Source organism: Fulmarus glacialis, unplaced genomic scaffold, assembly GCF_000690835.1.
Source record: "Fulmarus glacialis isolate BGI_N327 unplaced genomic scaffold, ASM69083v1 scaffold8282, whole genome shotgun sequence".
Taxonomy (NCBI): Eukaryota; Metazoa; Chordata; class Aves; order Procellariiformes; family Procellariidae; genus Fulmarus; species Fulmarus glacialis.
Genome location: NW_009195902.1, coordinates 5,975 through 18,698, shown reverse-complemented (window position 1 = coordinate 18,698; position 12,724 = coordinate 5,975). Strand labels below are relative to the sequence as shown.

Here is a 12,724-nt window from a genome sequence, read left to right as displayed (position 1 = left end):
TAGCTGTGTTGCACTGAAGTTACTGGAGGTTACTCTAGAGCATCGTCCCTGTGACCAGCTAAATGCATCAGTGTGGCAGCGTTGGACCAGGACGGAGCTTCAGCCCATCCTAATGGTGCCAGAAGGCATCCGCCATCTCCGTCGCTGGGAGGAGGTGCTGTAACTTTTAAGATTTCAGGAATCAAAAATAACAGAGATTTGGTTATAGCTTGGAGGTGGAGATTCAGAAAAGGTGGAGCTGACTGCCAGGGCCTGGTTCAGTCCGGAGAGACAAAGGTGGCAGAGGTGGCCAAGGGTGACCCAGAAGAGTCAGGAAGGCAGTCCCAGGGAAATTAATGGGAAATGTGATTGTGTGAAACAGACGTAAAATTTGTTCCTTGGTGCAGATTTGTTATCAGCCAGACAGTCAGCGAGAGCAATTGAATCAAGGTGGCAGACTTCTTCAGGCTGGGCAGAGATTTTAGAAGTAGCAGTCAGAAACTTTTGCATTGCTTTTCACAGCATTTGAATGCTGGTACTTCAAAAAGTGTCACTTTGTTTGAATCCCCACAGAGATGTTCAAGCAGGAGCCAACCTTTCCTTTAACCGTCAGTTTTATGATGAGCACTGGTCAAAGCATCGTGTCGTCACCTGTATGGATTGGTCTCTTCAGGTAAGATGGGAAGCCGGGAGATATGTTTCCATATCCTTCCAACTTCTCCCTAAAAAAGTATAGCCGGCCTCAGTATGCCCTTTGTTCTGCAGACTATGATGTTATTTTTTTACTAACAGCGGGGCCCTGAATGAGCAAATGCATGTAGTGGGCAATAATGAAGCTGTCATTTTTTTGTGTATGTTACTTGGTCTTCAGAACCAGGATGTTGTATTAAAACTATAGGTTAACAAACCTACTAAGATGAAGGAGTCTTTATTTTTCCTGCCCCCTCCACTCCTTCAGCACATGGAAATTCTTAGGACAAAAGGTTTAAAACTAAACCAATTAAAAATAATTTACTAAATATGTAGCAATTGAATTAATAAATAGTTATACCTGATAATATATAAAATAAAAAATAAGAATAGTGAGGAATAAAATTTATTTTTCTAATATACTAAAACTCAAAATGTGAAAGTATCTGAAGAACTTGAAAGGACTGAAAAGAGGTCTTTTGAAAAATGCTGGGTCCTCTCTTCAAGCGATGGAAGAGGAGGCTGCAGCTGGCCAGGGGGCATGCTGTTGCAGCGTGCCTGGAATGTGTCCAGTTTCTGTGCACCGCAAAGCATTGTCATATTGCAAAATAAAACTGACGATAGACCTGCTTAAGCTTCCCCAAACCAATACAGCCGCATCAGCAAAGCACAGAAACCAGATTAATTAGTCACTCCGTTGGAGAGCTGGGGTTAGCACACACACACATCACCGCAGGTTCTGTCAAATTCATTCGGTCCCAGTTTCGCTCCAGCCACCCTCATCCTCTTTGCTTTGTCCCTGTTAGCCTTTTCCTAGGTTCCAGCCTGGAGCAAAGCAGCTGGTTTCCCTAGGGAGGAAACCAGGGAGAATCTTCTCCAAGGTCCACAATACAGATATAATGAAACTGCTCCAGGAGGATGTAGGCTTGAAAAATGCGAACGCAAGCCAGTCTGCCTAGTTCGCCCCAAACCCAGCCTCAGGCTTGCGCTGGTGTGTCCAGAGCCCCGATGCAGCCTGGTGTGGGTAGCAAAGATGCTATAGATGTAGCTCAGCCCAGTGCTAAGAACAAGCTTTGCTTAGCCTAATCTTAGCAGTAGCTGCTCTTTCTGCACCATGTTAGGTGTTGCGTGTGGAGACGGCATGTGTTTAAGGCCAAGTATGTAAATGGTGTGTGCGGGCTGGGGAGAGGCAGTGGATAAGAAGCACGGTGACTCTCACATCCATCCTTCTCTCCTTCCCCTTGAAATGGCAGCAGGGCTGCTTCCATCCCTCCGGGTACTTCTCAGCTAAGGTGGCAGCTGACTACCTGGAGGACGTGGCAGGCAGCAGGGAGGAGAGGAGTTGGAGGTTCTCACCGAGCATCGCCGGTAGGCTGTGCAGGTCTGGCTGTCCGACCGGGTGTGGTGCACAACAGCCAGCTGCAGAGAGGCTTCATGTAATATCCAGCTCGCGCCCCGTGTGTGAAATGAAGGATTTATCCCTTTGCTTTCGTACAAAATATCAGCTTACAACAGGTATGCACTGGTGTGACGTGGGTGGCCCTTAAGCACATATGGATTTCCACAGAAATCAAATATAAGCCTGAGGAAACACTTATCTTAGGTTGTTCACTTGTTCAGGGGCTGGAAATTACATGGAATTCTTATCTGATATTTTCCTAACAGGCAGCTCTTACTGTATTCCCAGGGCAGCAAGAAAAAAAGCCGCCTCAGAAGAGCACTGCCAAATGTAATTGCTTAGCCCCTGGGGCTCAAAGGCATGTTCTGCTTCCCACCTCTTTGTTCCAGGGTGGCCCCTCCTGCCTTCTCCTCCGTTAACTCTTCACACTCAGCTCCCTGGCACCCCAGCGGGGGCTTCTCTGCCCCGGCAGCTTCTCCATGCCGGGGGGCTTCTGCACGCCTCCCCACACTAGCTTGGGAGGAGGGACTTGCCTCCTCTCTTGCCTGCTTTGAGGTGTATCATGCAGCAGGAGCTAGAGCCAGACGGAGGTATTTCACCTAACCGCTAGCTCCACTTCTCACTCCACTTGACACTCCAGGACATGGCAGTGTCCGGTATGCCAAAGGGTAACTTGAATAATCATGGGAACTGCAGAACACATTGCTCAATTTTCTGCGATAAAACTGGTGCTGCAAAACAGCCTGGAGGCAAATAGAAGCTTAATCAAACAAAGGACCTTGATACATTGATTAAACAAGTTATTCTGTTCCCAGTCACATGTAAAATACGGTCCCAAACATGTGGGATCATTCATACCATTACAGCTAACCCACTAGCCCCTTGATTCTTTTGCAGAGCAAAGGGAAAATGGCTTAGATGCTTCATCAAGGATCTAAGGGAAAGGCCCAACAGCCTGAGTGTAAACACAGAGAGTGGGATCACCTTGCTCTGTCCATGAGGAGGTAACTTAGCTCATTTAAATCCAAGAAAACCACAGTCTCAGGGATGCTGCTGTGTCTCTCTTGATCTCAGGCAGCAGCCTTGCATGCTGTTTCCCACAGCACCAGTTGCAGTCACAGGGCAGCTGGGCACCTGGTGAGGACCAAAATTCTGTAAATGCAAGTAGATTGAATTGAAGCGGCGAGTGCGCAGTGCCAGCGTGGATGTAGGGTGCTGCACTTAGCTCGTTTTTTTTAAGAGTCAAAAAGCCTCATAATGATGTTGCCCAGCTAGGTATGACCCCAGCATATGTGTAAACTTGAAACTGTATTTCCAGTCAGATGCATAAACTGTGATTGCAAAACCTACGTATAGACCAGCAAGATTTGAGTCAGTGTTTGTTTATGGCCAGACGTGCTGCCAACCAGAACATGCTCGCTGAACTTTCCAGGAGCATGAACCAACCCCAAAGTGCCTCTAAACTGGTGCTTCAGACCTGGTCCCACACCCTAGCTGGCTGCAGTCATGCCGGTGGAAGGGCTTGTCGCTTCTGCCTGCCAAGGTATCTGCCCCTTCACGACTGCGGGCTCAGCTGCTCACGCGAATGGTACTAACCTGTTCAGCCAAAACAAGATGCCCTGGCAAGAGCCTACTGCGCGCGCTGTTTACTTGGACCTGGACCAACGTGGGATGAAAAGTTTCAAAGGAGAAGCTGAGCTTGCTGTTCAGAAGTGGTTGTAATCTCTGTTGCAGGAGAGAGAGAGAAGAGGGGGGTGAGATGGATAAGAGCAGTGGAGGGCAGGCTGGCACAACTGTGTCCGGAGAGGTGGTGTCTCTGGCGTGGGATTAAACCACCCTCAGGTCTCCCTCAGTTTCTGAGGAGGGTGAAGAGATGATTGGTCTGCTGCATGCTCTAAATCCCATGCAAGTGATTTGGGGGCTAAATTGCCCTTAAAAGCTGTGCCAGCAGCCAGGGTCTGCCAGGATATAGGTACAACCCAGTCAGAGCCACCCCAAAATGGGAAAGAGGCGGCTCTGGTGGCCACGTGTTGTTGCTGGTTCTCCCACACGTGGGTCCAGGCTCGTTTGGAACGATGAGCTTGAATAGAAAAATCATCAGCTCCATGATGTATTATCCATGGAAGTGTACACGAAGTGGGAAAGAACAGCTGCTGATGGCAAAAGTTATAGCTGTGCGCATTATTTCTTCCAAATGGATTTTGAGAGCAGGGAGGTTCAAACCCCAATAATAATGATATAAAGGGTGGTGGAGGGTTTTTTTTTTTGTTTTTAAAATGCTTGGTGTGGACCAAATTCACAGCTCCCAATAGTACTATTGGCAGTTTCTTTGTCCCACTTCCTTTACATCTACCAGCTGCGCAGTTCCCCTATAAAGTGGTGAATGGTTTGGCAGGAATTTACCTGGGAAAGACAAAAAGTGACAATGATTTGCGGAGATCATTGAGAAACTTTGAGGGAAAGCATTTCTAGTTTACAAGAGGAGGGTGTGGGTCCTGCAGAGCTTGGGCTGCTGGCTCGTCGGTCTGCAGAAGCCACATGCTTTTCTCTGGACACGCCATAAGGTCCACTGCGTTACTTTGACTATTTAGAGGCAAGGACAGAGGCTACCAGAGGTGCCTAGTGTCAAATGTGACAGTGGAGAACTGGGTGCTATTGTGTAGGCAGAAAGTAATTGACATTTTGTGGCAAATTGTTACTTCTTACGGTGTTTTGAAATGATACAAGGTCATCAACAGAATATGAAAATCTGATTTTTCATATGTAATATTATGTATGTGTGCATATATGTACATATGTATAAACAGAACACATACGTATGTGTGTGTTGCATATCTACTTCTATATATCAGTGGATAATGGGTGTACAAGAAAATATGGATCTGATTTTCGAGTGCTCATTGCATCTTACTGAGTCAGTGGAATTCGAGGTCACCCTGTGCTTTACAAGATGACCTCAGCATCTTGCAAAATTGAGCTTCTGTGAAGAAAATGTTTTGTTTGCTATTTGAATCATCAAGAAGAGCTTTCAAGTTGATTCTATGCATAAGTGAATAGGAAGAGTGCATAATGAAATAAGAAAGAGTAGTTTTCAGGCATGCTGAAAAAACTGTGAATTTCAGAATAAAAGTAAGTCAACGCTATGGTCATAGTGTTTTTATTATGAAAATCAATTAAGACAATGGTTTGTCCCTGAAGAAATGGTTAAGCAAATACATTGTAATTACTCAAGCTTTCAGATTTTTCCTCTTCCTTGCTTTGCATTCCTTTTATGAATATCCTGCCAGTTGTCTTTTCTGAGAATTACCTGCAGAAAATAACATTGCCTTTGTGGTATCTGAGAATAACTGATAGAGAGCAAGGAGCAGGGGCTTTAAGGATGTCAGGGACGAGGTAAATATAAAACCAAAATGAAGCTGAATACTATGATTTGACTTAGTGTGTAATATAATTAAGACCAGATATGGCACATGTATTGTGAGATTATTTCTGTCTCATCTGATTTTGCGTAGGTTCTTCATCATCCGTCTTATTGAATTTGCCTTTTCTTTTTCTTTCTAGTACCCCGAGTTGATGGTTGCATCTTATAACAATAATGAAGATGCTCCACATGAGCCTGATGGGGTAGCCTTGGTATGGAACATGAAGTTCAAGAAAACCACACCAGAATATGTTTTCCATTGTCAGGTAAGACTGAGGAAGCCATTAATTTCATGTTAGACAAAACAGAGTTTACTACATGGTGCATCTGCCCACTGTTTATATGAAGAGGTTGAGGTTAAAAATAGGCATTTTTGGAAGAAGTACAAGCGGCAGTCCAGTGTTTTTAGAAGGCAGCCAGCCTTCTCAAACAATACTGAAAGCCTGTCAGGGCTGCATGTCATTCTTTGTCTATTTAAAACAGTCCCTAGGAGGTTTAGTTTATAAAGCCCCTGCACTTATGAAGTAACTGTGGTGTACCACTTCCTCATCCAGGCAGCAACATATGCTTTCCCACCCACGTTAGCTTCCTCGCATCCTCTGCACTCCAAGCTGCCTACCCGTGCCTTGGTTCTGCTCAATATCGTGTTTTGCCTTTAAAATTGGGAAGTACACTTTGCATTTCTGGGCATGCATCTTACTTACAGCTTGACAAAAATGGTCTCGATTACAAGGACTACTCCACCAATTCCTGTTTGACTGTCCTTTAGGTTACTGAACCAGTGTTTCACTTCACTCAATGCTACTTTATGACCATACTATTTTAGAAGTTTATGGACAATTCAAAAATAGTTGGGTGGTTTATTTCTGTTTACTCCTCTTTTGCCAGTGCTTTCGTGTGTGAAATGGCACAGCCTCGTATTGACAGAAATGTTCTGCTCATTGGCTCTATCTCCATCAAACTGTCCAAACTGTGGAACGGGGCTTGGGCCAAATTTCCAACCTTTTCATTAATATCCTTCTGTGGTAATTAAATACAGGACAGTGGTATTCGAAAAGCCATATGGAAAAGTTTCAGCAAGTAAAACTTAACAATCAGAGATTAGTAAAATGCAGATTATTCTGCGGTAAAAATTGCTTCTCTTGGAAGGATATGTATTACCTGGCTAATTGTGTAAGCTAAGTGTCATTTTACATTCAAGGACCAAACATCTTTTTGAACTAAGTTTATGTTTGGACTCGGGTGCATTATCAGATGTAACATAGTGGGAGGGAGTTGCTGGAATTGAAGTTACTGCTTCAACCCGATTAAGTAACCTTTAATTCTGGGCATGTTTTTCTAATTTGCTATACTGAAAAACAACTTCACAAGGAGTCTAGGCCTGCACAGCAAATATGCCATACAGATTTATATACATATATATGTATGAGTGTGTGTGTATTACCTTTGAAATGAGAACTTGTATTTTCCTGGATATCATATTCGGCAGACTGATGTGTTCTTTCAGACTGCTTAAGATCTTAGCTCAGATCGCATGTTCAAATTCTTCTAGGATGTACATGCAGCTTACTGTTTTTAACAAAATATTCAAGAGAAGAGATTGCCCATTGCATTTTCAGGAAGAATAATTCTTAAACTAGGTTGATTTTGTGAGATAATAATCAGATTCAGGGTAGCTCTTCTGAGTACAGGGGAGATTGACTACAGACATAACAATGTGCTCCGTTAATTAAAAATTCTATCTACTTTTAAAAATAGGTACACTTAAACAGGGGGGATATGACTCACTAATTTGAAAGCACTGAGACAGGCTATACTGTCCATTAGAAAAACACACGTAGGACAAAGTGGTGGCCAGAGATTTGGCCTGGCTGAACTTCTGTCTAATTCTCCCATTAAGTTGGATGTCCCCCTTTTTAGAACTGGAACCTTAAAACCTGTGAATTGGGAGACACATATGGCACTGTGCTTTCACATGCATCCTGGATTCATCATCTTTCAGCTAAATGAATCAGTTCTTCGTCCATGAGAAATATTTATTTTCTTGGTCGAACTGTCCACAGATTATTTGCATTATAAGTCTGTTATGAGTTGGAACTATGTTTGAGCCACCATTATGGGGCTTCTGACATGTGGAATATCTTCTGCATCTCAGATTGGATGGGGTACCCACATGAGATTAAATAGGGAAGCAAAAAGCATGAGACTTGGTCTCTTGAACACAGGTTTTGTTCTAACTGACTCAGATGGAAAATAAGAAAAAAAAGATTATCTTAGCTCAAAGTCTGGAATTCAGCTCTGTAGATCATCATGTTCTTCTGTTAGTTAGTGGAAACCAACTGTATTATTAGTCAGCCCCATATCATTTATATTACCATTTTGCAAGAGAAATATTCCCTTATTCAGTCCTGATTCAGTCATTTCTCTAGGTCTTCTGTGAGACAGGCCCAATTTTTCTTCCACAATATGTGACCTTATAACACTCCAGCCCAGCAGCTAGAGATGAACACACACCTTATCATTACAGCTAGGTTGCCCAGATATGACAAACACAGTACTTTGAGTGTATTTTCCCAATAGACCTCTATTTTCCTTTCCAAAGACTTTCTATAAAAACATGGTCTTAACAAATACTATATGGTGCTGACTAATATACCTTTTGCCTTTCCATTTTTGGGCTCACAGAGCGAGATATAAGCAAGTAGAAACTCATTTCAGATGTGACTGTCAAGGAACTCATGCAAGCCGCTTCTGAGAAGCCAAATCAATAAATAGGTTTATGAAGCCATTTCTGAGGAACTTCTAAGACATTTCACCTCAGGAGTTCTGATAACATCAATAGAAATAGATATGTGACACATCTCTGGACAGCTAAAGAGCTGGCTGAACTTCAGCAGGTAGAACTTTAGATACCTCTTGTGCACATTTGGTAAATTCTTGAAGCTAGGAACCGTTATGTTTTTCTGTCTTTCCTGGCATATTATACAGATTTAAGTGAGTTGATTACCAAGGAATTTCTTCATTTTCTTTACCTCTTTCTATGACTTTTTGTAACCTTACATAGGATCATTGAAATTGTCATAATCAGAACAAGCAGCTTTCCCAGCACCTTTGCTGAATGTTGCCAGAACCCAGGGGCTTCAACTAAAGTTTATCATCAGCCATGGCAGACAGTGATGCAAAAATCTACCAGCGATGATGTTTTTTCCTAACTCCAGTCAGCAAAACATTTGATTTCAGTCCTTAGATGTGAGGAATGATGTATTCTGTAAATGTTTATCTTAGCTGTTGTCACTAATGATCTTACTGTTACGAAATTCTTGCCCAATTTAAAGTCATATGAGGTTGTTGGCTCATTAATGCAGTGTAAGTGGTAGTAAATTTCATAGCTCTACTATATGTTGTACTACGAATACTGGGTTCAATTTTAGTTAATATGCATTGAGGGAAAAATGACTATCAGCCAAGTGGACTTGTTTACTCTACTCATTAATTCATGTGAACTGCCATGTGATCTATCAAATCCTTTCTAAACAAGGCTTCTACTGGCTTATACTCTCTCCTCTTGTGGAATATTTCTTTTCTTCTGTTTGTTTTATTTTTGCCCTTCTTTGGGTTTTTATATTTCTACTTCATCCAGTGATGTGCTGACAGTGTTTTAGCTGGGACTCCCACAGATTTTTTCCTCTATAGCTCATCATACATCTCTTTACCACAAGGTTAGAAATGGGAAAACAAGGAAGAGTGAGGGATCGGGCAATTTGTTCATTTGTTTTCCTATGCAAGCAAAAAAATGTTGTCTCAGAAGCAAAATCGAAGTGGAAGGGTGATATCATTTGCCAAAGGAATGAACGTTCAATGCTTTCCTTAGGTAGTGAGGAATAAATTGAGCATGCAGTTAATACTGCAGAGTGAAGACTGGGAATGTCCTTGTAGGGAAGAGTCAGGGATGTCCTCTTCCCCCACACTGGAGCATCACAAACTCTTGGTGTAATCCAGTGCATTCCAAAGGCAAAACCCAAGCCTTTCAGAAGTACTTTATGAGGCCCTGTGGATGAGTCATCCCTGGTTGGGTTGGTTTGGCAGTATCCAGAGAGGGAATGAATTCCAGCAAAGACATGGAAATCACATTGACTCTCCCTCGTTTTGGTGGGAGAATTTTAAGCAGTGGTTCACACTGCTTCTTTCAGCTACTGTTGGTCTGCGTTTAGGTGGGGTGTGAAAAAGGAAAATAGTATGGCACAGTTATTGATGATATGACTCAACATGAGCTCAATCCTGTATTGATTTATGCAATGCATGGGGCTCGCCTTATATGTGAACATTCCTGTACTATTGATTGATAGAGTAGCATCAATGATATTTCTCAGTCTTACTCTCTTTCTTAGAAAGCGCTTGTATGTCCGTAATGTATTTTTTCACTGAACAAACAAATAAAAATCTACATTACCCATTAATTACGAGGATTATTTGTAATGCAATGCCCATCGTTTATGTACTACTGGTCATCTCTGCCCATGATGTTGTTTGTGGTTCCTAGTGGACTGATCTAAGCTTTCTAAGCCAAAATGACCTGAAGAAGTATCTGAAATTTTGCACCAACATATCTGGTTGAGTGAGGCAAATGAGAACTCAGACTGTCTTTGCCCTAAAGTGGCTAGTTGAAGTCTGAGCGATTATACCCTTCCTTTCAGCCGGGCCTGTTAGCATGGGTACAGCACTGCTCTTATACCAGATCTCATAGCTTTTGGGTTAGAGCTGATCTACAGAGACAGAAGATAAAAAGGAAAGAAATAATCAGTGGGTCTAGTGGACTTTAGGATATTGCAAACCATTTCCTTTCTTCTGGAACCAAACAGGGGTTATTAAAGTTGGTTGAGGTATCTGGACCTCAGCTTCAAACATCCATCACTTCAAGAGAGGAGCGGTGGGGGGAAGGCAGCTAAAGATATTAGTTTCATGCAAGTAAACCAAATTGAATGTTACTTTCTGATTTGGAGGAGTCTGCATTGTGTTTGGAAAGTTTGATGAATTCTGCTTTCCTACACCCAGTCTAATGATAGCAGCAACAAAAAAAATTGCTATATTGACTGCATTTGATTTATTATAGATTATTTCCTGATCTATTAATTTCCTCTTTCTCAGCTATGTCTTTTCCAAGTTTCTCAAAAGGGCAGTGAGAAGTACAAATCTGACACTTAGAAGTAACTCCATTCATCGTATTTTTAAGGAATGAGAGCACATGTGAAGAAGCTTTTATTTGAGGAAGCAGTAACCATTTAAGAGTTCTTTCAAGAAGTCAGATTGACTTTTAGCATAATCACAAAAAGATTTCAGCAGTATATCACTTTTAATAGCTGCAGCTATTTCTGTCCTTTTCCTAAAACGCCATGCAGTCAGATTTACTTGGTTGGTTCCATCTCTTTACTAAACTGTCAGTTTTTTGTGGGATATGGGACTTGTGTTTTCTATTTTAATTTCAAGAAAAGCTGTCCATGCTTGGAAAATATTGGTGGATTGGGTACAGAAATCAGCCACTCAGCTGCACCACAAAATGTTTCATTCTCCCCTAGCTTTTTTGTAGTGGCTTCTATACACTGTCATTAAGTTATGTGTTTGACCACTCTTCATTGCTTATCCTGGTGTGGTCTTTCCCTTTTCAACTGAATAGAAGGAGTCAGAAATGCATATCTTGGAATTAGATGCACTGAGGTAAGTGAAGGGCTATATTTAGTGGCTGATATTGGCTGGAGTTGCCTTTTTTTTTTCCTGATTTGGTTCCTTTGTTGTTGTCTGCTCTTTCAAAATTAACATAAATTCCTTCAGATGTGCTTTTTGCTCCAGTAGCCTGCCTTCTAAAGGTGCTGAGCGCCCAAATCCACAAGACTTGTGTGCGGAGCAGGCTGAGGTAACAGCATGAATGACTAATATCCTCCTTTTCCTCTTGTCCTTGAGTTTCCTTCGCTGTGGAAGCCAGACCAGAGCTCAGTCCCAGAACTTTAAAAGGAAAGAAGTACTACAACAAGTTTAATTGTCAAGAAAGTATGCTTGGAATACTTAAAAAATAAAGAAAATAATCTCTGATAATTATATTGGTGTTTTTCCACAAAGGCTTCCTCACTTTGTTGCTATCTAAGTTTCAAGTAAGGATTTAGCTCTTCACAGCTGTAAAAGAAATGAGAGCCCCTAAACTCTCTCCAAGCTTCCTAATTTCCTAAATAAAATCAATCTGAAGAACCAGCAGCATATCCAGTCCCAGAGCTGACTTGTCTAGTTCCTCAGTTTCTAGTGAGAGGGGGCACCTGGGGTCAGTCTTTAAAGTGCTGCAAATCTCAGAGGAGACATGTGGCTCTGAGCTCACTGCAAATTTTCTAAAAAAAAACCCCAGCTTTGGCAAAGGCTTTTTCATCAAAAAGTGTCCAGTTAAAATAGAACTGGTCGACAGAAGATAAGTAGGTTTGATGGGTAACCACTGAAGCTTGGTGCATGGTGGGAGAACTAGAGACAATGGAAGAAGAGAAGTTCAGAATACATGGAAGGAAAAGCCTTTTCCCCATGAGGACAGTCAAGCACTGAAGCAGCTTGTCCAGACAGATTGCACAGTCTCCATCATTGTCTTTTCAAGACAGGCTGGATGAAGCCCTGAGCAACCTTGTCTAAATCTCACAGCTGGCCGTGCTTTGAACAGGAGGTTGGACTAGAGACCTCCTGAGGTCTTTTCCAACCTGAATTGTCCTGTGATCCTATGATCCTGGGCATGAATCAGATTCTGCCTGTTTTTGTAGCAGTTCTCTGGTAAGTGGATCTCTGAATGTCTGCCTTTGAAGATGCTGGGGCAGCTCCCATACTGGGAATGCTCCAGTATCCAGGGAATCAAATTTGTTGCAGAATTTCTGTAACACATACCAAAATGTTGTAAAATGAATCAGGTAGACTTCTTCATAGATATAGAGGTTGTTTTGTTTTCATTTCTGTTTCGTTTCCTGCTATGCATCGTTGGTAGGATGATCTTTGTGGAGCTGCACAGAGCTCTTCTGTGCCTGTTCTCCAGGACACTTTGTTGCTATTACGTTCGTGACTACGTGGTCATTTGCACACTGCAATAATTCATGCAGATGTGTAGGTGCACCATTTTGAATTAAAATTTGGAGAAATTTCCAACTGTGCTACTGGGGGAGGAGAACAGTTGTGGCTTGTGATAGAAGGACATACTCATTCTGTTCTTATTTTAAAAC

The 12,724-nt window shown here is 42.2% G+C and overlaps 1 protein-coding gene across 1 annotated transcript in view; it reads left to right on the top strand.

Moving 5' to 3' along the window:
- Positions 1 to 5,755, top strand: part of LOC104084416 (cytoplasmic dynein 1 intermediate chain 1) — a gene marked incomplete at its 3' end in the record, with an annotated part of 103,000 nt that extends 97,245 nt beyond the window's left edge. Inside the window, exons 8-9 of the mRNA XM_009588250.1 lie at positions 553 to 652; positions 5,630 to 5,755. Of these exons, the coding sequence (XP_009586545.1) occupies positions 553 to 652; positions 5,630 to 5,755 (226 nt within the window). The remainder of the gene's footprint in view (positions 1 to 552; positions 653 to 5,629) is intronic.
- Positions 5,756 to 12,724: the final 6,969 nt, after the last annotated feature.